Source organism: Peromyscus leucopus, chromosome 3 (genome assembly GCF_004664715.2).
Source record: "Peromyscus leucopus breed LL Stock chromosome 3, UCI_PerLeu_2.1, whole genome shotgun sequence".
Classification (NCBI taxonomy): domain Eukaryota; kingdom Metazoa; phylum Chordata; class Mammalia; order Rodentia; family Cricetidae; genus Peromyscus; species Peromyscus leucopus.
This window is the reverse complement of record NC_051065.1, coordinates 62,005,523-62,031,242: the sequence shown is the minus strand read 5'-3', so window position 1 is coordinate 62,031,242 and position 25,720 is coordinate 62,005,523. Positions and strand designations below refer to the sequence as shown.

Here is a 25,720-nt window from a genome sequence, read left to right as displayed (position 1 = left end):
AACCCCAGTGGCACATGAAGGCTACTATCATGACTTGTGTCCTGGCCTCAGGGCATGTTCTGTGACTCTTTGGGTACTCAGGCAGCCCCATGGGCTCTCCATGGATCCTAGACTCTCCCTGGGTAAGGCTAAGGGGTGTGGGAGCAGAAGTTACCTATAGTCTGGATACTCCCAACAGGTTGCTCTGAGAGCCCAGGACGTGTGGCTGAGAAGTTTCCAGTCTTTTTTTTTTTTTTGGGGGGGGGGGTTTCGAGACAGGGTTTCTCTGTGTAGCTTTGCGCCTTTCCTGGGACTCACTTGGTAGCCCAGGCTGGCCTCGAACTCACAGAGTTTCCAGTCTTTATAGGAACTCAGATGACCTCTTGGAGCAGGTGGTCCTCAGTGTGAATCTCAGACCAGCAGTCTTGGCATCACCTGAAAATTTATTAGACAGGTGGTAGTGTGGCTCATGCCTTTAATCCCAGCACCTGGGAGGCAGAAGCAGGTAGATGTCTGAGTTCAAGGCCAGCCTGATCAATAGAGCAAGTTCCAGGACAGCCAGAAATACACACAGAGAAACTCTGTCTTGAAAAACAAAAACAAACAAAAAAATCCCCAACTTATTAGAAAAGGCCAATTCTAGGATGTCTACCCAGCTGCTGGATCTGGACCTATGGGGTCAGGTTCATAAACCTGATCCTTACTAAATGCTGGCCCACTTCTTAAGCCATGGCCTGACCTTCGGAGAAGTCCTTGACTTTTCCAAGTAGTAGCTTTTGTGATAGTAGCTGAATTCCATTACGTTTTCCTGCGGCTTGCAGCACAGTGCGGTGCCTGAGTCACCAGGGACACTTGTGGAAAGATACCCTGGGACTCTGCAGGCCTGAGCCAGCCTAGGCACTGACGGCAAGAACCAGGCTTGCTGGTCGTCAAACTCAAGACTCTGAGTCCACCAGACATGACCTTTCTGTTTCACTCACTCTCCTAGCGCCCAGAGCAGAACTCAGTTTATTAACACAGCCCTTTCCAGTTTATTCAACTTAACAGTCCTGCAGACTGGAGAGGGAGCTGCTAAGAGTCACCTCACACTGTCTGTGCAGGGGGGGAAAGCACCGGGGGCAGGGACGTATTCAAAGACTTGTTTCCTACTAAGGTTGAGGATCAAAGCCTCATTTCTCAGAACTGTGCTGCGAGAGTCCTGTAGGACTATTTCATTCATCTTGTCTGAGGAAAGTCGTGGCAGGTCTCCAAGTCTCCTGGGGAGGCTTCTAGTTTCTGTAGTTTGGGACAGGGACTCATGTATGGCCCTGCATCAAGTCACTGCCCTCCACCACCTCTGGCTTGTCTGCCCCTGTCTTCCTCCAATTTGTTCTAGTCCTTCTTAAAGACCAGTGTCCTCCAAGCACCAGCCCCTCTCTCTAGCTCATAGTCTATAGGATACCATCCTTCTTCTCTCACCCCATGTTCATTTTTTTTGTCTGAAGACTGATGTGGCAGGCTCCTTCACTTCCTGGTATCATGTCCTAGCAACCCCACGCATCCGTGGCTGCCTCCTTGGCTCCATTCCATTAGCCCAAGGATAGGAACTGTGGAGCATCCTGCCCTAGATACCTACCCGTACTTTGGGTGCCCACTGTTACTGCCACCCATTGGTTAATCAATACATTTCAAGGCAAAAGGACTCTACCACTTCTTATTCAAAGCTGAACACACCCCGCAGGGAGGATGCCACCCTACACCTGCCCTAGGAGACTGCAGGCAGGCAGAGGGGGCCATTCCATCTCAACCCTGCCGCCAGGTCTTGACTGTCTTTTCCAGTGGGGGCTGAGACCAGAACATGACCATGAAGGCCCCAGGCCCACGGTTGGCATGTCCCTGAGGTCTTCTCCCATGGCAGCCTCACCCCGGCAAGAAGGTATCCCTTGTGGGGTCACTCAGTGGGTTCTATGTGAGGCCCCTGCCCAGAAAGAGTCCCGGGAGCCCTGTCCTCAGCGTGACTTACCTCACAGTTTTGGTAGCCTCTCCTGTCACCGTACGGGGCAGCTTCTCCAGGTGAGGAAAACTCTCCTTGGCAGGGACTACAGGCCAGAGAAGAAGAAGTGGCCCCAGTCCTCAGGGGGTACTCAGTCCTCAGGGCCACTCCCCAAAGTTTCTGGAAAGTTCTGCCACTGGCGGGGTATTTATTTCCCCAGCTCTCACTTAAGGCTCCTGGGAGTGCTTGAGCTCCTCTGTCATTTGTATGACAGTGTGGGGGACCTGACTGCAGCGCCTCAGGGTGGCAGGGCCCCCTCTGATCCTGGGCTTGGCTCCTCTGCGTTCCTCTGCTTTCACCCATAGCAAGAGGTCCCCGAACCCATGTCTCGAGGCTCATTTGCCTTGACCATTGGCCCATTCTTCTCCATCTGGTAACCCTGAACCACTGACTCAGTGGTGTGAGAGGGCAGGGTGAAGGTCATCTCCCTCTCTGTGGCATGTCCTGGGCTCTGATGTTCCATTCCACCAGGAGGCTGCTCCCAACACCTCCTGTCCCCTTCTTGAGTTATACCCTAGTTCCTGTCCCTATCAGACAGCTATCACACTGTCATCGGGAAAAGCCATCATGACAGCATCGTTACCGATCCGCTGTCCATCCCCTGACCTTCCTGTCCTTCCTCCCTGAAGACTCAGCTGACTGCAGCTGCCTCTTCCCGGGGGCCACCCGGGGCCAGGTCACTTGCACTCCGTCCAGATGGACAGTGCCAGCTGCACGTTCCCAAGTGTACGTTGGCTCCCACCCTCCCTGCCCTATCACGGACCCCCACAGACAGCTGTGTATTCTTCGGTCTCACTGGTCCACCTCTCCCCCATCCTGGCGTGTTCCACGCAAAGGTCCTCCAGGTTGCTGCCCACTTGGCCAGGCTTGGTTCTGTATCCTTCCTCAAGGGGGCTCCCACTTTTACCCCCACAGCAGGCTTCAGCCCACCCCCACCCCATCCTGTCTGACTGACTTGACAGCCGGAGGCTGTGGTACCTGCCCCTCCCTTATTCCATTTCCCCATCTCTCCCTGAGCAAGGCAAGAGAAACTGAGTCTGCAGGTGGTAGTCTCTGGGCCGTGAGCAAGCGACCTCCTCACCCGTGCTTTGCAGATCGGTTCTGACTCCCCACTGTAAGCCAGACTGAGCACCAGCCTGATGACCCTGCCAGAGCCCAGTCCTGGGGCTCACCTTTTGTTGCTCCCCGGATGGACAAACTGCCTTCCCAGCCTGGCTTTGAAATGCGTGACGCTGTTTCCGGAAGTGTGGTATGACAGGAGGAGAGGAAGCTGAGGGGTGACTTCTTAACATCTTTCATGATGGTGGAGGACAGACTCTTCTCAGCTGGGGGACACTCAGGCCAGGGAAAGGGGTCCTGACTCAGGGGACTGGAGCTTCTCAGGGTGAGTGATGTGGTAGGCCCGGGCCTGCACAGAAGGCCTGGTCTTGCTTCCCCGAAGCCCCTCTCCTGGGCCTGGCTGGGGAGCCCGCACCCTCCTCAGCAGCGCAGAGGGCTGTGGGAGCTGTGGCTGCAGGCTCTGCACAGTGATCATGGGCAGGGCACCCAAGTGATGATCCCCTAAACACAGTCACCCCAGCTGCTTCCCGTCCGTCACAGTCCACACATTCAAGGGAACGAGGGAAAGGAACTGGGTGAACGGGAACAGAGGCTGTAAGCCCTGGGCATCTGTGACAGGGTGGGAGAGGAGGCTTCTGTGGGCCACCAACCACAGGGCCATCATGGACATGCTGGGCAACTCAAATAGGAACCCCAGGCCCTATGGGTATGAAGCCGTGAAAAGCCGACATTATATAGACAGAATGGGGCCTGCCTCCTGCCTCAGTCAATCCCAGACGGCTTTGCCTGTACCAGTCATTCTGAGGAGGCCGGCCGTCCTCTGGAAACTCATGGTTTCCAGCCATCTTCAGGGAATGAAAAGCCCCAAAGGGGCCTAGTTCTGAGATGTGCAGAGATGGCCACTTCCTCATCTAAGAACCCAGCCAGCAACGGGCTTTCTAGCTTCTGCCAAGAGCCACCCTTGTGCATACTTTGGAGGGGTGAAGCTGCTTGCCTTCCAGTGGGGGTGCCCCAGCGCAGAGGTCAGGTTTGACTGGTCCGTTTCAGTGATGGTCGGATGAAAACAGCGACTGTAACTGAGCAGCCTTAGCCAGTGAGAGAGTGTGAACTGACTGCTGAAGCCCTTGAGGGCCAAGGACTGTGCCTCCTGCCTGTGCACTCAGGCTCCTGGCACAGTGTCCATCAAGGAAGCTCACAATACTCCATCAAGTGGGCTCTGCTTGGGACAGAACTGGGAAGGAAGGCAGAAGCGTTCCCGGGTAGAGGTGACAGACATCATAATGTTGTTGTCACATCAGAGGGCCCAGGTTTCAGCTGTGACTTGGAGGAGCAGGTGACTAGTGCTTGAATTTACACAACATGGAGTCACCAGACTGTGCCAGGCTGTGGGCTCCGTGCCCAGAGACACACCCCCCTCCTTCTGTTATGTCACCGTGGCGGCCCCACCTGGTGTCATGTAAATGTCACATTACCCTTGGCAGGGCTTCTCAAATAGCACCTCGGAAACTTGGCCGTGGAAGGACAAGAAAGTCTGACGTTGCCCTGGGCCTGCTGACCATACCCAGTTCTGTGACCAGGGCTGGGCACCTACACACTCAGACCCCTGGAGGATAAGACCAGCATTCGCACAGGCAAAGACAGGTTCTGACCAAGAGAGACTGGGGTCACCCCAGCAAGACACTCAGGAGCTTGCCCCTTGTGTGGGCCTTTGGCATGAGGCCATGGACGTAAGAGGTATAGACCTGGTTGGTGTGACTGGGAGGACAGGGTCAGGAGGGAGGTTTTTGTCTTTGTTTTGTTTTTTAGACTGAGTTTCTCAGAGTAGTCCTGGCTATCCTTGGAATTCACGCTGTAGCCCAAGCTGGTCTCGAACTCACAGAGATCCGCCTGCCTCTGCCTCCCGAGTGCTGGGATTAAAGGTGTGCGCAACCACCGCCCGGCAGGCGGGAGTTTTCAGAAACCCTCTTGGTAGCTGTGTGTTCCTCAACCTGAAACGGAGTGGGGATTTTGACACATGGCGAGACAGCATGAGCAAACCTTGGCACACTAAGCAAAATAAGCGAGTCATGAAAAACAAATGAGTGTAGGGTTTATGCTTGGGAAAATGAAGGGCTCAGGGAATAGACAGCCACACAGTATGAATGTGATTTACCACTGTGCTGCGTACTTTGAACAAATCATACGTTGTATGAATGTTTTAGATCTATTTTATTTTTAAATTAGGTGTGTATATGCATGTGTATGTAGTTTAAAATGGTAAACATTGTGTAAATGTTTTAGATGTATTTTGGTTTTAATTTTAGGGGGGTGTGTGTGTGTGTGTGTGTCTGTGTGTGCGTGCGCGCGCGCACACACACGTGAGTCCGATCTGTAGGACACCTTTGTTTAACAAGGTTACCAAGAGGCATGACTCATGAAAGAACAAACTAATAAACTATATTTATCATAATTTAAAACATATATACAAAGAAACCTGAGAGGCCAAAAGTGTTGGATCCCCCGGAGCTGGAGTTACAGGCAATTGTGAGCACCTGAAGTGGGCACTAGGAACAGAACTTGGGTTCTCTGCAAGAGCAGTGTGTACTCAACTGCTGAGCTGCCTCTCACACAATTAGACATTTAAAACTTTAATTTTTCACAATCAGCTCCTTCTCTGTGCTAGACTCTCTGGATTTGGGCTATGGCGAAGTACCATTGGCTAGATAGCCTCTCCCTGACAGTTAGGGCCTCCCAGCAGCAGGTCCCTCCAGAGTCCCCTCCACAAGCCCTGCTGCAGCCCCCATGCAGCAAGCCGGCCCAGTCAAGAGGGTGTCGTGGGCTGTTGCATGAACCAGCCAGCTCTTACAGACTTGTCCTCAGCCATAGGGGGTCACTCTAACAAAGACACCGGGTGACGGGGGATCTTTGTGTTACTCAGGGACCACAGATCAGACTGGAACCTAGCCTCCGAGGAGCTCAAGTAGTGACCGGTCTCTCATCCCACTGCAGCCTCCATAGGGTAGATCTGGGCCATCAAGCAAAGACAGTCCCCATGTCCCCACCACGAGATCCTCCATCCCCTCCCAGAGGAATGGTCCTTCCTTCCCTGCCTTTCCGGGGAGACCGTCACCCACTGATCACTGAAGCCAGTGGCCAGTACTCACAATCCCTTTCATTCTGGGAAGAAGAGGAGCAGCTGAGTGCTCAGAATGGCTCTGGGCAGAAGTGGCCTGGACACCTGCCTAGCCTCCCTAGCCATCACACTGGCACCTCACAGCCCAAGGGCCTGGCAGGCTGTATCAGATGATGTGTCAAGTCAACAGAGCTCCAGGAGAGCCCTGGTCAGAGTCCCATGGCAGCTGGCTGTGGCCAGCCTCCTGGAAGGGAATACCCATACTGGCCACCAGCCATTGCCCAGGGAGAGCACACCACAGGGGAGCCAGGCAAGAGGACATTAAGCACAACCTCCCTAGTGCCAGCCCTAGCTTTCTCCTGCTTTCCGAGCATGGCCCTTAAACCAAGAACGGCTTTTAAGCACTGTGGTCTAGACCCCATGTCCCCACATGGGAGAGTGCTCTGGTTTCCTCGGGCTGCTGCATGTCTGGAAAACTAGAATATACCTCGGGGGGACAGTAGTCAAAGTCCACCTGGGACTATCTGTCCCCTCTCACCTGCTCTGAACCCAGAACCTGGAGGGTGGGGAGGTCCAAAGCTGTGTTTTTAAGGTAAAGCTACCTGCCAGGAAGAGGTACAAATAGAACCATCGAGAGAGAGTTCAGGGAACTGGAGAGGCGGCTCAGCGGTTAAGAACAGTTGCCGCTCTTGCGGAAGACCCAGGTTTGGTGCCCAGCGCCCACATGACAGCTCCCAACTGTCCATAACTCCAGTTGATTGGACAGTCTCCTCTGGCCTCCACTGGCACTGCACTCATGACAGACAGACACACATGCGGGTAAGACATTCATATAAAATAAGCTTTTAAAGAGAGAGGCAGGGGCAGCTTGGGAAGCCACACTTACATGTGGTCTGCAGTGGGGAAGAGCTCCCACCACTGGTTCTGAATCGATTCGAATAGCTGGGTGACCAAAAGCGCAGAAGCAGCGCAAGATGTAATTTCCGATTTTAAAGGGCATGCTTGGCATGCTCTAGGAACGTCTGGTGGCAGGTCCCAGGCAGCTATCACTCTGGTTTTCTGTTGACTCCTGCCCGACTCTCCTGGCAAGAGTCTGTTACTGTTTGAACGGCCCCTGTGGTCTGAACAGTGGGTCCAAAGCTGGAGGTGTAGTTTGGGAAGATTTTGGAACCTTTAGGACACTGGGCCTGGCTGATTGACATGACCAACTCGAGGCTGGCCTTCCGGTCTTCTGGCCCAAGTGTTCTGCTTTGTAATTAACCAAAAATATGAACAAGTCTTGCCACAAGCTCCACCATGGATAGTGCCCCAGTCATGGTTCCTTCCCACCATGATGGGCTAATATCCCCCTGAAACTGTGAGCCAAAATTAAGCCTCTCCTTTCTAACATTGCTTTCACCAGGGATGCTGTCACAGTGAAGAGAAGAATAACAAGGTCCCTCTGAGGTTTCAGGAGAGTGGGCACAGCTCCCACCAGCAGCTGGCACGGTGGGGGTCACACCGCTTGCGGGAAAGGACCCATGGGCATGTTTGGTGGACACCCCCCTTGGCACACACATTCTAGAAGCCAAGCTTTGGGGTTGGAAAAGCCCTGAAGTTATTTCAGAAACAGGACAAGCAAGGAATGTGTGTGCTGGGGTTCGTGTGTGACTCGTTACAGTTCAGAGGGCCCAAGGACTCGGCACTATCAAGAACCACTTCTTCGGGCTGGGGGGATGTGGTTCAGTTGATAGATGATGGCCTGGTCTACACAAAGTCCTGGGTGCAGTCCCCAGCAATGCATAAAGCCCGGTGTGGTGATTCCTAGTTGTCACCCCACCACTGGGGAGATAGAGGCTATCCTGAGCTACATGAGAGACTATCACACACACGTACACCATCCAAAGGAGGGAGGAAAGGAAGTAAGGGAGTTCCTGGGGAGTCATCCCAGCAACTACAACAGTGACCGTGTGGCTCTTCCAAACTTGGAATTCCCAGAGAGGCTAGAGATGGAGCACCATCCTCGGTGCAGTGAGGGAGCACTACCATGGTGTTTCCCACTCAGCTGGAGGTCTGGTGGCCCCTTGACCTCTCTTGATCTCGCACCCCACTCAGTAGAGTTAGTTCCAAGTTCACCCACAACACAGCTCTCTTGCTTTGTGCCTTTGAGATACCTGGCTGAACTAAGCAACTGGCTGTGCTGTGGCCAGTGCCCACCTAACACTCTTGTAAACAGATATCTTGGGGAAATCAAGGTTACGGTGACTTTTCCAGGCCCAGGTCGGCATCCAGTCTCCCTCAAAGAACACATCTGAAGGAGATCTGTGTCACACATCTGTGACCACAAAAGACACAGCCAGAGCCACAGCCTGGCACAAGGCTCCCACAACCTTGCACAGGACATGCTCCTGCAGACATCTGCCCAGCAACTGCCTGGCTCCTCTTGGACTGCTGCCACCCTTGGTAGTGACCCTTATAGCCAGGATACTGGTACAAAATCACTTATGGTGTCCTCTTCACTTAGCCTTTAAAAAACTTCCGCCTGGCTCTTTGCACGTGCATATAATTTAATATAGCTTATGATTTCTTGTTGCAGAGCTTGGCTAGTCTCTATAAATGCCTATATAATTCTCTGAAGGGCCTCCTTCCTCCTGTTGTTTGGACTGCCAGTAGTTGTAACATCTGTGTGTGAACGTTTTGCTGGCCCAGGAGAGCTGCACCTGCATCTGAAGACCTAAGTGGTTGCAGAACTGGCATGGGCTCTAGGCTGAAGCTTCACCTCTCAGAGTCTGGATGTCCTCCATTGCAGAAGGAGACCATGGGAATGATGGCCAGTGGGTAACGGCACTTGCCCCCAAGCCCGATGACCTAAGTTCGATCCTTGGGACTAGACTTATGTGGTGGATCAACAGTTCCTGGAGTTATCCTCTGACCTTCACACAAGCACCGAGGCATACATGTACATGTGCGCACACACTAGCAAATGTAATTATTTTTTAAGTAGATGATGTGAGCTGGGAAAATAGCTCAGTTGGTAACGTGAGTTCAGTTCCCAAATTCCACATTAAAAAAAAAAAAAGCCAGCTGCAATAGTTTGTGTTTATAATTTCACAGAGAGAGACGCAGGCAGATCCGTGGGGTTGCTGGCCATCCAGCCTGACCTAACAGAGCCCCAGGCCACTGAGAGAATCTGTCTTAAATAAAAGGTGCATAGCCCTTGAGGAATCCCAGAGCAGGGTGTTCTCTGGTCTTCATGTGCACACATATACATGTACACGCCACACATGTGTGCACCTGTGCAATGCACTAAATAAATAAAATAGTGTTGAGGCAAGTGTGCTCTCTAGTCACGGCTGATTCTCACACTTTGGGTTCTCTTGGGACTATCCATATTGTGTCACACACCCCCAAATGACACCTGTCACATTTGCAGTTCCACAAATAACTCATTACCAGATAGGACCAAGGTACCAGTAACAAACCTTGTCATGTTTACAGGAGCCACACCCTGGGAAACAGCCTGCTGCAGCCTCTGTCTTCTGCTCCAGATTTGCCTTCTCACTCACACAAAGCCAGGGGTGGGCTCCCCCACACCCAAGTCACCGGCTAGCCAACCTTTACCCAAGTGTAGGTCTGGGGTTGTGATGAATCTGTGAAGGAGAGCGCTGCCCTAGGGTAAGCTTGGAGAGGGACAGTTCTTTCCAAGGTTAGCCCACAAGAATCCGTCTCTTCCCCGGTTCCCTTTCAGCTTTATTTTGAGTTGCTGGTTTAGCCACAAAAAAGAACGATGTGCTAGAGCAAGCTTTTGACTGAGTACAGAAGGCAATTGGGTGTAAGTCACCCAGAAAACGATTTTTCCTTGAATGTCTTCTAGGAGAGTAGGAACTTTAAGAAATATCTCTGGTCTTCCATCCCCGCATACCAGAAGCTAAGCAGGGCTGTGGACTTAGTCCTTAGATCAGAGGAAATGTCCTAAAGAAGCTTGGTTGAAATAAAGAAGTGTGGGCAGCTGGAGAGATGGCTCAGCATTTACGAGCACTGGCTGCTCTTTCAGAAGACCTGTGTTCTATTCTCAGCACCCACATAATGGCTCACAACCATCTGTAACTCCAGTTCCAGGGTATCTGATGCCTTCTCCTGGCCTCTCTAGGCACCAGGCACACACGTGGTACATAGATTTTTCTTTTTAAAAAAATTCATCATGAAGGAAAAACTTCTCATCCTCCAATTACCACAGTGTTTTGATTCCAAAATAACACAGATGTTTTCAACATATTTTTAAGAATATCAATTATTAAAGATTATAAAAGAGTCTTACCTCCTATAGCCAAATGTACAACCCTAAAACCTTACTCAACATTAGTATGAAGCCGAGCGGTGGCGGCAGCACACGCCTTTAATCCCAGCACTTGGGAGGCAGAGGCAGCCAGACCTCAGTGAGTTTGAGCCAGCCTGATCTACACAGCGAGTTCCAGGACAGCCAGGACCACTTCACAGAAAAACCCTGTCTCGGGGTGAGGGTGGGGGGACGACAAAATTAGTATGAGAATCAAGAGGGAGCTGGAGGTGTGATAAGGCAGAGTCAAAGCCAGTGGATCATTGTCTTAGTTTGGGTTTCTATTGCTGTGAAAAGACACCATGACCATGGCAACTCTTATAAAGGAAAACACTTAATTGGGGCTGGCTTACAGTTTCAGAGGTTTAGTCTATTATCATCATGACAGGACATGGCGGTGTGCAGGCAGACATGGTGCTGAAGAAGGAGCTGAGAGTTCTATATCTTGATCTGGGCAACAGGAAGCAAACTGTGACACTGGGCACAGCTTGAGCATAGGAGACCTCAAAGCCCTCTCCCACAGTGACACACTTCCTCCAACAAAGCCACACCTCCTAATAGTGCCACTTACTTCCTATGAGCTTATGAGGGCCAATTGCATTCAAACTCCCACTGTCGGATCAGACCAACATCTCTTCGATGAGTGATGGAGATGACTGCAGAGAAAGGAGCCATGGCCAATGTCAGGTTAGAAAGCATTTGGCTTGTAGGATGCACACATCTTTGCAGCATTCAGACCAAGGTCTCAAGCAAGCTGAGAAGGAACAGGGGAACTTAGGAGAACTGGCCAGTGGCCGAGTGACCACCAGGTGTCCAAAGACAAGGCATCATTCAGGGAACATGTCCATTCGACCATCCTTGACTACAGGAAAGGCAGTTATCAGAGGTCTGTGACCTGGAGTATCATGACAGACAGGTCACTACCAGCCTAGGATGTGCCATGTGCTAGAGTGGGATTGGCCAGACTTTCCTCAGGAGCAAAAGAGCACAGCTAAACATGTTCCCCCAGTGACATCCCCGACCACTGAGGCCATGGAGCCTAACTCTACCCAAGTTGAGTTAAAGCCCAAGAGAATTTAAACCAGGAGACACCAAGGAGGACCTGGAAACCACCAGTGAAGCTCAGACCTCAAGGTCAAGCCTGTGCCTGGGAACTACCAGGGCCTCAAGTTCTTACTACATATTTCCTGATGGTGGAGCCTCCATCCTCTTAGACACAGGGCCAAGGCCACCTTAGATTTCCTAGCCACCTTGACCCCCTCTGGAAGCAGTGCAGAGAGCAGAGAGAGGTTCTCCTCCAGGGTTTTCCTTTGATTTGCCCACCTTTCCAGCATCCTGCCCTGTTGAACCTGCACACAGTCCTGGATCAGCCTCACTTCAGCCAGCACTGGCTGGACAGTCAGTGTGCCAGGCAGAAGCTGCGTCTGCTGTGGCGCTTAAGACTTGTCACCTGGACACAGCCTCGCTCTAGTCCAGCCACCTCACAGCCAAATGTGCCTGAGCTGGTGGGGTAGGGATGTGTTCCGTGATGTATTAGGGGTCTGCTGAGTCATGGTCTCACTGACCTTGGCAGTGGGCACTGGCACACTGGCTTCCAATAGGAAGTCAGCAGAGCATGTTGCTCAAGGACCCAGCAGAGAGCACAGCGGTACAGGGCTGAACCGATGGACTCTTCAAGGGCCCAAGATCCACAGACCTCTCATGTGGGTTGTGTTATGTCAACTTGACACAGGCTGATCATTGAGGAAGAGGGAACCACAACTGAGAAAATGCCTTCACCAGATTGGCCTGTGGGCAAGCCTTTGGGAGCATTTTCTTGATTAATGATTAACATGGGTGGACCCACCCCATGGAGGCTGTGATGCCGTGCCTATGCAAGTGGTCCTGAGTTGTCTAAGAAAGCAGGCCCAGCCTGGGCTACAGAGTGAGTTCCAGGAAAAGGCGCGAAGCTACACAGAGAAACCCTGTCTCGAAAAACCAAAAAAAAGAAAGAAAGAAAGAAAGAAAGAAAGAAAGAAAGAAAGAAAGAAAGAAAGAAAGAAAGAAGAAAAAGAAAAAAAGAAAGAAAGAAGGCTAAACAAACCATGAAAAGCACATCAGTAAGCAGAATTCCTCTGTGTCATCAGCCTTAGTTCCTGCCTCTAGGCTCCTGCCTTGGGTACCTGCCCTGGCTTCACTCAATGAACTGTGACCTGGGATATGTAAGCTAAGTAAGCCCCTTCCTCCCCAAGTTGCTTCTGTCACATCAGTAGAACCCTAGCTAAGATGGAGATGCAGGGTATAAATACAATTATTGCAGTACATTGTTAAATGCAGCAGTGTACAGGCAGACATGGTGCTGGAGAAGGAGCACCATTATCATTATGAAGTAAATGGAATGAAGTGGTTTGCTTGATAGGATATGTTGTCTGTGTGCTTCCTGTTTTCCCTAGAAAGCTTTTCAATTAGGCTACCTTTATCCATACACAGTATGACCAGTCAGAGGAAATCTACAAAAAGATATGGTGCAAAACTGGCCCACTCCCAAACACATATTCACAGACACACAGTTGGTGTCACCTCGAAGCTGGCTAGGCACGCTCAGAGCAGCAGCACCCAAGGGCAGCAAAGCTTGGGTACAGGCAGGGATGCTTTGAGATTTAGTAAACAAACATGCCTCCCTAGGATCATAAATCAGCAAGGGCTACTAACACATCTGAAGACAGGAAACAAAGTTAAAGACAGTTGACTCCAGGGTGGATAACATTTCTTTCCCCATCCGGCTTCAGCACTGTTCCTCCCGGCCCTCGGTCTTTATCTCAGCTATTCACATCGACACACATTGTGCTTTCTTAGTGAAAGAGTGGGGGAAAAAGTCACACAGCAACAGCTTGATTTACCTCTGAGGCTGCCCTCAGGATTCCGAGTGTCTCTGTGTGTGTGTGTGTGTGTGTGTGTGTGTGTGTGTGTGTGTGTGTGTGTGTTTGTGTTTATGTAGGTGTCTATGGGGGAAGTGCATGTACATGTGTGCACGTAGGGTGGAGGCCAGAGGACAACCTCGGGTGTTATTCTTCAGGTTCCATCAACCTTTGATGTCATTTGCTTGTTTGTTTGTTTGTTTGCTTGGAGACAGACTCTCTTAACTGTCTTACCAAATTGGCTAAGCTAGTGTGCTCCAGGGATCCACCTGCCTCCACCTTCTCAGTGATAGGGTTTCAAGCATGCATTACCAGGCCCAGTTTTTAACGTGGGGGTTGGGGATCACACTCAGGTCCTAATGCTTGCACAGTAGCATTTTCCCAACTGAGCTAACTTTTTTTTAATCAGTGCTGGACTTCCTGTATGCTAGACAGACACTCTACCAATGGAGCCATACCTTCAGCCCTTGAAGTACTTTTGAAAGGGGCTGGACCAGGACACAGACATCACAATGACCATGAATCACTGTGCCAGGATGTTGTGATGTCTCCAACATCCTATAACATCCCTGAGAAAGTTGCAGATGGACCTAAAGAGCAAAGACAAAACCTAGGAGTTCTCTTGCCACTGGGCTTCTCAGAGTCTGAAACATACCAACAACCTTTGAGCCTTTGGATATGGAAGAAAAGCTTTCTGAACAGAGCTGGTCTTATCTATCATGGGCCTTCATTTTGAAGGAGATGCTACCTTGAAAGTACCCCACCTAAGCCTGCCCATCAGTCAGTGTTCAGGATCTTATATTCCCATCTAGAGCATGTTGAGAGTTCTATTCTGTGTCATTTCTTTTTGCCCTTTTGTCTTTAAATTAAAATATAAACACCTCCATGGAGAATAATGAAACAATGAATAGCAATTATGCACAGATTGTCCTCGTCAAAGGGCACCCAAATCTAAGCCATGACCCTTATTCTCCATAGCATTGGGATATGGTTAGTGAAGAGAAGCAGAGAATTCAATGAAATAGATATAAGAGATGGTCTCTGTCTTACCATGTGGTCCCAGCTGAGAGACTTGAATTCTCACAAGGAGAAAGAGGCCTACAAGAATCACCAAGAGAGAAAAAGGACAGAATCAGGGTAGAGCATTGGTCCTGATAGTGAGGTCCAAGTCCCTTCAGTCACTAAGAATCATTCTCAGAAGCTGGGCAGTGGTGGTGCACACCTTTAATACCAGCACTCGGGAGGCTAAGGCAGGTGGATGTCTGTGAGTTCAAAGTCAGCCTGGTCTACAGAACAAATTCCAGGACAGGCTCCAAAGCTACACAGAGAAACTCTGTCTTGAAAAACCAAAGGAAAAAAAAAATCATTCTCAGAATCCAATGGTTTCCTTATTTCACCTCTGTGAAGCTAGAAATGTGTGTGTGTGTGTGTGTGTGTGTGTGTGTGTGTGTGTGTGTGTGTTACATTGAGAACACATATCATATAGAGTGGTATATATTAATAGCATGTTATATGTATTTTATTACTAGTAATATATGTATTTCAACCAAAACCACACATTGAATAAGCTGAATGGAAAAGTAGATGCATGAATCTAACATCATCTCTTGACCCATATATTAAACACATCTATAATACATAAAAATATATACTACTCCCTTCCCTTTTTTGCTTTATTTTAAATATATATTAGTCATAAATTATTAATATCTGTAATTCTAAAAATTGAGGATGCCAAGGAGTTGTTGTTCATGTGATCATAAGTATCTCTTATGATCACTATATTATAAAACTGAGGGCCTGTTAAAATACTGATTCATTTACAAATGGCAAAAATAATATCAGACAGTGTATTTTTGGAGAGGGTAACGGGTCCCAGAACCAGTGTGTTTGCCTGAGACAGCAGCATCAGGCTCCGGCTCCTCCCAGAGCCTGAGCCAGGGATGAGGACAGGTGGGATGGGCCATGATCATTCTGGATGCATCCCAGCAAGGCAGGTGATGGAGAAGTGGCCTAGAAAAGTGACCTAGCATCTCAGATTGTAGGTCAAAGAGAAAGAGAATACAATGACTGGAGTCACAGGTGGGAAAATGTCATGTGGAGAACACCACTGGAGAAAGAGGGTCTGGTCGCCCAAAAGTCACCTTGATGAAGTACCTACCCCGAGAACAAATGTGACTGGGTGAACTAATGTGTACTAAACTAACTGGGCTTGTTTTTTTATGTTTGGTTGTTTGGGGGTTGGCTGGTTGGTTGGTCTTTGAGACAGGGTCTCGAGTATCTCAGTCTGGCCTCACGCTTGGTTTGACAGTGGAAGGTAACCTTGAACTTCTGATCCTCCTGCCTCTGTCTCTCAAGCGCTGAGATTACAGGCATGCACTACCATGCCCAGCTCAGTGCAGTACTAGGGATAAAAACCAGCGCCTCATGCTTATTAGCAACTGAGCTCATACTCAGATCCCCGAAGTGTGGTACTTAGAAGTAGTCCTTATGGTCTGTGGCTCAGGTTTCTTAAACTACTGTGGATAAAATACCACATTGTCCTGGTACCTCCCTAAAGAAGGGCTTCCCAGTTGCATCTTGGCTGACCCTGGCTTGAAGGGTACCTGATGATGACTGTGATGTGGACCTTACCAAAGGAAAACTGTCTGCTTGGGAAGGAAGGCTGTTGTTACCCTCACGGTGCCAAGGCAGAGGGACCACGGGTCTAAGGGTAGCAGGAGGTAGACTCTTCTTGGACTTCAGCTGTCACACTCCTACAAGAGAGACAGGCAGGTGGTCAGAAACAGCTAAGTGGACTTGAGTTCCCTGCGAGCTGCCCTTCTCCTGGGATCTTGTATTAATGGCACTAACTAGCTGTCAGTGCACACTGCTGTTGGGCGTTCTGGAGTTCTTTGCTTTTACCTTGTAATCACCACAAAACCCCCTAGGGCAGCTCTCATCTTCAGACAGAGGCCTGGGCATTCGGGGTAGCGTGGCTGCAGACCTGCTCATCTGCAAGTGCTGAGCTAGACACTGAACACGGACTCACCTGAGGCCACACAGCTGGTGACTGGGGGTTGCACTCAGGTTCCAGATCTGGGGGGTCTGTCAGCCCTTAAACAGTGTGGGAGTAAAGGCTCGAAGCTGGAGGTCACATCTGCAAGGACAGGGAACAGGGGCATTTAGCTGGGATTGCAAAGGGCCTTTTCACAGAGGCGTGGGAGTGGTTTCGGGAGCCAATAAGGAAAGGAGATGAAGGCTTAAATCCAGGAGCCAGCAAGAGCAGAAGCCCCTACCCTTCCAGGCCAGCAGGATCGAGAGAAGCTGCCAGTGGCCAGGGCGGGTGGGGAGGAGATGGAGGGCAGCAGAGAGCACACACACACTGTCTCCCATCTCCAATAAGAAGCAGTGTGACAGGCAGAGAGTGTGTCCCCTCCATCTCGAACTGCAGCGCCTGAGCGCAGTACCTGCAGCACCAAGGTGCCGGCATGCCTGCCTTTGACATCCAGCAGTAAGGGGCTGAGGGGCGGTCTAGGGAGGATTGGATGGTGACTAGGCCAGAGGGCCACCTTGGAAACAAGGTTAAACGTAATAACAGAAGCCAGACCAAATTGCAAAGGCGTATAATACTGTTACCCCAAAAAGTTAAGGTAGGAAGAGGGCAAGTTCAGCCCTGGCCTGGGTTACAGAATGAGTTCAAGGCCAACCTTAGCGAGCCTTGGACAAATTGGTGAGACCCTGTCTCAAAAGAAAAACTAAAGAGGAGACTGAGGATATGGCTCCGTGGTAGAGTGCCTGCCTTTCATGCTGGAGGCCATAGGTTCAAATCCTAATACTGCAAGTGAGTTCATTAAAAGTCACAGTCTTCCTAGAGGGAAGACACCCTAAGCAAACAGTCGCTGGGAAGCTGCTTCTGCCGCCATGTCCCTCAGCCTCCAGGGTCACACACACCACTGTGACTCCTGTATGGTCTAATGACTTGTGTCCCCTTTGACAGTGCTGGTTCTTCAGCAGCAAGGATTTTCGTCTCTCCCCATTCAGGGCATTTTCGTCCAGCACCCTCCCTATGCCCCTGCTCCCCTTATGGCCCTCATCCCTATCCCCCGAACTAAGAACGCTAAGCAGGCCCTTGTCGCTGTGACAGGCAGTTTGTGCTTCAAAAAGTCACACTGACCTTCCCTCGCTCCCACCCCACGTCAGCTGAACACTTGCTATTCCCCTGGCCTATTAGATTTGCAGTCAGCAAAGTGAAGTCTGTCTTTCTGTCACCCATGCATGAAAAGGCCAGTGCTGTCCCTTGGCTCCAGCCTGGTCCATTCACACAACAGTCTGGGTCAGAGCACATGCACAGCCTCTGGAGCATTCTTTGTAGCAGGGCATAGGAGGTGGTCTTGCTTCTGTGCCCAGGGTGAGTTAGGGGTAAGTCCAGGCCGAGAGCTCAGAACGTCTGAAGCCCAGGCCTCTGCTTCAGCCTTGCCCAGCAGTCTTAAGGGCAGGGCTCTCGTCTCTCCATTGGCATCTCTGTCCACCCTTCCCCTCCCACTTCTCAGCTGCAGCCCCCACCGCCAGCATGGCCAGCCAGGCCCTGTGAAGTCACCCGCTCATGGCTCCCTGGTGTCTGGAGACACTTGCCTGGCATTCTGTGTGGCTGCCAGGGTCCCGTTCTGTTCACTCACTGGCCTTATTCATAGGCTTTGCAGCAGCCAGGAAAAAAAAAAAAATCAAAGCCATTGTTCGCCCTCAGAGCTGACAACAGCCCTCAGCAAAACCTTTTAGAAGCGGAGGAGGGCTGCTTCTCAGAAGAGACCTGACAAGGGAACCATCTGGCTGCCTTCTTGGGTTACCATGGGCATCCCCACCTTGTATGAGTGTCACCTGCTCTGGAGACCAGCCACGTTGTTCTCTAGGTTGGAGACCCGGTCCTCAGAGGACCTGCTACCTCCGGCTGCAGGCTGGCTGCTCCTGTCTGAGCCCCTCCTGCCTCGGGGACACATATATTTAACCCAGGGGATGGTTGGAGGTGCTGGGTCTGCTGCTGGTTTCTCTCCGTTTCCCCCACCACACCTGCACTGGGCCTCTGGCTTCCTCGTCCTCCTGCACCAAGCTGGGCCCCAGAAGCTGCCTGGGAGCTGCTGATGTGCAGAGCAGGCACCTGCTCTTGTTAGATAGCCAAGCTGTAGTCTGTCCGTCGAGAAAGTAGTAATGAGTCTGTGTAAGAAGCACACACCCCGGATAGCGATGAATGTAGCCTAACCCAGTCATAAACTTATTGAGACACGATGAGATTCCTTTATGGTTTTCTTTGGTAACTTGTGTGGTTGTTGAGCATAAGCTTTATAAGTGGCGCAGCTGTCACAGCATGAGCAGGCTGGACGCGCTGCACGTCGGGGTTGTGAAGGAATGGAGACAAGAGGCAGCCTGGCCTCTCTTGTCCCCAGACTGACTAGGGGTGACACCAATGTTCAAACAGAAAATCACTCAGGAGTGTCCTCACCGGCCCTGTGGCCCTTCCTCATGAACTGCCGAGAAGCCAGCACCCGCGTGGTGACAATGGATCTCTACCCCTGCCTTCCCTGCCAGCATGGAGGAAAAGCTGCCTGGCCAAGGCCACCCAGTGTGGGGAGCACTCTGCGCCCCAGGCCCAGCCCCTCCTCGGCACACCCTCCCCCCTCCCTTAGTGCCTCTTCCTGCCCTTTCCAGGTGCCTGGTTACCTCCAGACTCCCCTGTAGGCCCGTGGCGCCCTCTTTCAGAGAGAGTTCGTGTGGCTGAAATGGGATTTTACATCTTTAGCCCTGGGCCTGGACGGCGTCTCCCATTTATTTACAGTGAAGGAGTTTGGGAGCTGGAGTCAGGACGTGTGAACTCCGCAGTCTGCTTGACAGAGGAAGTGGATAGGTAATTAAATGTCCTCGGAGCCCCAGCTGCTTCAGGCACAGAGTAGGTGACTGAGAAGCAGATGACACAGAACGTGTGACCGGACTCTGCGGGCTGCAGGAAGTGCCGCAGGGTGCTGGAAGACAGTTCACCCCTCAGGGAGAAGGGGGGGCATAGTTTTTATTCTAGGAAGGCTCTTCCCTGTACCCCTAAACTAATCATATCTTCCCCACATACGCATGTGTGAGCCTTGCCCGGCATCTGGCATTCCACCTGGCCCTTCGCCTCACACATTACCCTTCCCCCTCTGCCATGGTCTCTATCTAGAATGTTCCCCAGTGACCCACATGTTAAAGACTGGGTCCCCAACTCGGTGCTTGTGGGAAACTTAAGCAATAAGGCCTGGTAGGAGGTCTTCAGTCCTTGGGGTTGTTTCCTTGAAGGGCATTGTGGGTCCTTCATCTCCTCCTCCTCCTCCTCCTCCTCCTCCTCCTCTCTGTGACCTGACCATGAGGTGGGCTCTTGCCACACACTCTTGTCATGCTGGGCCACCACTGGCCCAGAGCAGCAGGCTAGCCCACCACGGACTGAAACCATGGGCCAGGGTAAGCCTCCTCTTCTGTCCAGTCGGTGTCCTGGGGGTCATCGTCCCAGAAAGATGCCAGACACAGCCTGGGGAGTCACTGTGCATTTGTCTCCCCCATGGGAGTTCCTGGCTCGGGGAGGAGAGCAGGACAGAGGTGAGGCAGGTGGGGTGGAAGACGGAAACACCTCACGGCCTTAGAAAGTCAATAGTTATTCTTGAAGGGGTGGAACGGCGTCTAGCCACGTCAAAAGTAGGGTATCCTTCCCAGCAGAAGGCCGTTCATTCGGCCAGCTGCTTTCCCGAGGAGATCGGCCCGTGCTAGCTGTGGCCCAGTGCCCCTCAGTCTCCAGCCTTCTCCCCTGGCCTCCATTGGAGGGGGCCAGGATCTTCCAGCATTTGCACAAACCTACAAGGACTCAGGGCCACCAAGTTTTGATGGCTTGTACCCTTCTGAGCCCTCTTGAGCAAGCTGCCGACATTCTCTTCCAGTGGTTTACACTGGAAAGGTGAACGTTAGCCACCCAGAGAACCAGCAGGGAGTCCTTCCCTGTCAGTGAGGCCCCTCACCCAGCAGTGACGGGGCCTCTGCCGGGGGAATGGTGTGAGTAGATAGCTTCTTGCAAAGATGGACAGACAGGCCAAGACGTAGAAACAGAGAGGGAGGGAGGGAGGGAGGGAGGAAGGGAGGGAGGGAGGGAAGGAGGGAGGGAGGGAGGGAGCGAGCCAGCCCGTACTCTACAGACAGCGGTCAGCTCAGGATGGCAAAGCCCTGTCTCTAGCTCTGGTGGAAGTCGCACAGAGCTATAGAGGGGACGAGGGCAGGGGGCGACATGTGCTTAAACACATGGCTTGCCAGCTGCTCATAAAAAGAACAATGGATAGAAAAAATAATTGTCAAAATGTATAATACACACTTGTATAATTACCTTTCCTGTTGCTTTGACAAACCAACGAGAGGAAGACAGGGTCTGTTCTAGCTCACGCTATGGGACGGTCCAGTAGCAAGAAAGGCTTGGTAGCAGGAGCTAAGGCGACTTTCTGCAGTCCGGAAATAGACTGGATGCTGACACACAGCTAACTTTCCCTTCTGTCCAGTCTGGGACACCCAGTCCATGGGATGATGCTACCCACAGTTAAACCTCCCGGGAGCACCCAAATAGACACACCCGGAGGTGTGCTTCCCTGGGGATTCTCAATCCAGTCAAATTGACAATGAAGACCAAACATCGCCCACCATACCTACACTGTAGGGCGTGGGAGTAGAAAAGATGTGAGGGGAAGCTTTCCTTCTGCTTGTTCCCTTCCCTGGAGATGTCCCCTTCCAGGGACCTGCTGACATCTGCGGATCGGCAGGATGTAAGCACTGTATATATAAAGCCCTTTCCCCTTCCCAAAACTCCAGATGGTATCATGCCAGGTCAAGGGCTCCATGCCTCTTCTGCTTACCGCTTCCTCACATGGGGAGGGTGGGAGGCTGACCCCTCCCCACCAGGCACCATGCTGCCCTGACTCACCTCGTGATAAACGAGTGGGCGTGTGAGCTCGGCTTTCAAGATCAGCACGGCCGTGACCCAGTCACTCGGTGAGGAGAAACGGGGCCGAGGGATGAACTAATGTGCTGGCCTGTGTGAGCATGCAAGGTGCACATGTGTGTGGTCGGAGGACAGCCTTGGGTGCTGCTCTTCCGGCGATGTCTGCCTTGGTTTGGGGGTTTGGGGTTTTGTTTTGTTTGTTTGTTTGTTTGTCTGAGATAGGGTCTTGCACTTGGCCTGGAATTTTCCAAGTAGGCCAGGTGAGCCCCTGGGTTCCTCCTGTCTCTTCCTCCCAAAACTAGGGTTCCAAGCACACAGCCACTATGCCTGGCTTTTGTTTCCTTTTGTTTGTTTGTTTGAAATGGTTTCTGGGGATCAAACTTGGGTCCTCATTCTTGCAAACCAAACACTTACAGACCGAGTCTTCTCCTAAGCCCCGCTTTGCAGACCGAGCCTTCTGTAGTTTGGATCAGCAAAATGGCCTCTGCAGAGGCACATGTTCTGGGTCTTTGAAAATGTGTCTGTGGATGTGGTTTGGACCAGAAGTTCTGAATGGAGACTAGGTAAAGCTGCAGCCCCAGGGAATTTTGACTGTGCTCCACGGAGACCGGATATCAGTGCTTCCTGTCATGGGCCCGGGAGGAGTTGGAGGTCACGGAGAACTGCCCCTGTCTTGATGTGGAAACCCCAGACCTTAGAAGCGTCGCCAGTGACGATCCTTAGGGTGTGTGTGTGTGTGTGTGTGTGTGTGTGTGTGTGTGTGTATGTGTGTATGTCTCACAGGTTTTTTTCCAGCACTGACCTACCTGGCCCACCCTGCTCTGTTACACCTCATCAGCCCCCAGCCCATCCCATTAGGAGTTAGACATGTCCTCAAGGGAAGGCAGGACTGGGTGTCTGGTTGAGACTAAGTGGAGAGAGTAAGGATGAAAGATTTCCTGTTTGACACTCACAGGTGGAGCTGGCCTGTTCTGACCTCACTACGGAGGGGCAGGCTGGCATCCTGCTAGACTTGGTCAGCAATGTAGTGAGTTCAAGGCCAACCAGGGGCATATGAGACCCTATCTGAAAGCAAAACAGAAGTCCAAAACCAAGGCATGGGTAGTGCCATGTCCCCTCCACATTATGCAGGGCAGGGTCTGTCCCCATCTCTTCTGGCCTCTGATGTTACCAGTCATCCTTGCCTTCTTGTTTGTACATATCTCACCCTCTGCTCCAAGGATCCATTGATCGATCCCCCCCCCCCCCCCGCCCCATGTGTTTGTGCACATGCATGCATCTAAGTCCCTTTATTTCTCCCTCTTCTTCTTTGTTCTTTCTTGTTCTCCTCCTTCTCTCCTTCTCCTTTTCCTCCTCCTCAAAGACAGGGTCTCGGGCTGGAGAGATGGCTCAGCCATTAAAGGCTAGGCTCACAACCAAAAATACAAGACAGGGTCTCACCGTGGAACTGGTCTCACCATGACCTGGAACTAACTATGTAAAACAGGCTGACCTCGAATTCCCAGAGATCTGCCTGCCTCCACCTCCTGAGTGCCGTCATGCCCAAACACTTGTTTTTTTTTTATTTTATTTTACAATACCATTCAGTTCTACATATCAGCCACAGGTTCCCCTATTCTCCCCCCTCCCACACCCTCCCCTTGCCCCCAGCCTATCCCCCATTCCCACCTCCTCCAGGGCAAATCCTCCCCTGAGGACTGCGATCAACCTGGTAGACTCAGTCCAGGCAGGTCCAGTCCCTTCCTCCCAGACTGAGCCAAGCGTCCCTACATAAGCTCCAGGTTTCAAACAACCAACTCATGCAATGAGCACAGGACCCGGTCCCACTGCCTAGTTGCCTCCCAAACTGATCAAGCCAATCAACTGTCTCACCTATTCAGAGGGCCTGATCCAGCTGGGGGCCCCTCAGCCTTTGGTTCATAGTTCATGTGTTTCCATTCATTTGGCTATTTTTTTTTTCAATAATTGAGTAGAACCGAAATTTATTATAAGCCACAGTCATCCTAGGGACCTCCATACTATATATACAGCCTCTATGGTTCTATGGGCTGTGGTCTGATTCCAAACACTTATCTTATGAGGACACTTACCATACTGTATCAGGCCTATCCCAACCCAGCAGAACCTCACCCAAACTTGATTAACCTGAAAAACCCCTATTTCTAAATAAAGTCGCATTCACAGTACTGGGCACTAGGCCTTAATGCATGCTTCCAGGGACACAGTTTGACCCATAATAGTTAACTGGCAGCGTATTGGGTATGCATGTGTGACGGTTGCCTATCAACGACAGATCCTGGGACTGCAGGAGCTCTGTGATGTGAACAACTTTTACTCTGGGCAGATTCATGTCCTGAGTCTCCCTGCAATTTTATAATGATACACGTTTTCCTTCCTCCCTTCTCCTGTCTATCTAAGGCCTCTGCATTTTAGAAGCCCCTTTATGGCCAGCCTCTTCTGGCATGTACTTCACAATAAGTTCTCAAGACAGGGTTATATTACCAGGAATGTTTATAGCCCACATCTCTTATGTACATATTCTGTATTGTGTGCATAGTTCTGTATGTGTGGGTATGTATGTGTGTACATGCACATGGATGTCAGAGGACAACTTTGAGTATCTTCTAAAGCCTAGAACTCACCAAGTGGTTAGGCTGGCTGGCCGAGCCCAAGAATCTGTCTGTCTGTCTCCTCACCCCAGTGCTGAGATTATAAGTGTGTACCACCATACCTGACTTTTTTATGTGGGCTCCAAGCTCAAGTCCTTATGCTTGCAAGGTGAGCACTCTCCTGTTCACCCATACAGTCTAGTGACTTCTTTAGCAGTGACTTTGGTTCTGTTGAGCTCTCTATTTTCCTATAAGCAAGCTCCACCAATATGGCTCCATGGTGTTTGATGGAGCTTGGTAGGGATGGAGAAGAGAGCCAGCAGTATTGGCCAAGGGGAGGGCAAGACCATGTCGAGGGGTGAAGAGGTCAGCCCGAGTGATGTCAGGACTATATGAACAGCCCCAAGGATGGTGAGGCAGTTTCTGAACCCTGAACTTCTAAGAGGCTGTGAACACACATAAGAAACTCTTCCCTGATTTCTGCATTTAATATCTCAGGTAGGAAGATATGGGCTCTCAGAAATAGAGAGCCTCCTCTTCTCTGGCGAGGCCGCACTTCTAACGAGCTCTGTCCTGTCCCTCCAGCCTCCAGCGTCTCCTCTTCTCCATCAACACCCACCCAAGTGACCAAGCCTCACCCGTTTCCTCTGGAGTCCTACAAGCAGGAGCCTGAACGCCTAGAAAACCGCATCTATGCTTCCCCGTCCCCACCGGACACCGGCCAGCGCTTCTGCCTGGCCTTTCAGAGTCCGGTGCGGCAGCCACTGGCATCCCCCCCACACCATGTTCCCCTAAGAACCGTAAGTCTGCACCTTCTTCCCAGGGCGGGGCTGGACTCAACTCCGGGAGGGAGGACGGAGCTTCCCCACACCGGCTGGGGCTACGGACTGCTAGCGCTTGTGAATTGTACTGTCATAAGTCACAGGCTAAGAGAGACACACAGGGCCCAGTTGACCCAGTAGGAATCAAAGGAGAAACTGTCAGCCTCTCTACTTGGAGTATGACCAGGAGAAAGTCTGTTCCCTCCACTTCTTAAAACTCATGCTTTGGAAGCACCATTTGGATTTACCTTGGCCAGGTTGCTAAATGTCAACAGCAAAGCAGAGTGAGATTTTTTTAAAAAAAGAAGAAAGGGAGGGAGGGAGGGAGGGAGGGAGGAGGGAGGGAGGGAGGGAGGAAGGAAGGAAGGAAGGAAGGAAGGAAGGAAGGAAGGAAGGAAGGAAGGAAGGAAGGAAGGGATTGTATTCTAGAGTTTTAAGGTCTAGCGTCACCTGACTTGAGGTAGGTTCTTAGAAAGTCACTTGGAGGAAGTGGGACAATATGTCTTTGTGGCTGTCAGAGGATTAGCTGAGAAGGTCTGGGGTTGTTGATGGAGGAGGCCAGATTCCCCCCACACCTGGATATTGCCCAAGCCAACACAGCCCCCCATGTATGGAGACCCTCCCACAGTACCTGTTTAGTTTGACTTAGGTACTGTCCGAGACCCAGCCTCATCCCTGAGCTCAGTGAGGACGAACCAGCATAGATGGAGCCATGTCATTCGGTCATGTTGGTTTCTCTTCCTGGGACACTGACAGAAAAGCACAGTCTGCCCTCCATGTCCACTGGAGATCTGTTCCAGGACCCCAAGGGTACCAAGATCCTTCTGTGCTTATTCCCTTTTATAAAGTGGCATGGTGCCTAGGCACATCCCCTGTAGATTTTTTAAGCCATCTTTGGAAAACATAATTAGTAACACAGTC

General features: G+C 51.2%; 1 protein-coding gene across 9 annotated transcripts in view; it reads left to right on the top strand.

The window, feature by feature from the left end:
• The window catches only part of Prkag2 (protein kinase AMP-activated non-catalytic subunit gamma 2), a 264,212-nt gene that overhangs the window by 140,657 nt on the left and 97,835 nt on the right, over positions 1 to 25,720 (top strand). For 8 of the 9 annotated variants that reach the window (XM_028879514.2, XM_028879517.2, XM_028879515.2 and 5 more), the window contains one exon: positions 24,564 to 24,778. In XM_028879514.2, coding sequence (XP_028735347.1) covers positions 24,564 to 24,778 — 215 coding nt within the window. Of the gene's footprint in view, positions 1 to 24,563; positions 24,779 to 25,720 lie in introns of those variants that run through there. The other variant, XM_037203733.1, reaches the window with a different exon arrangement.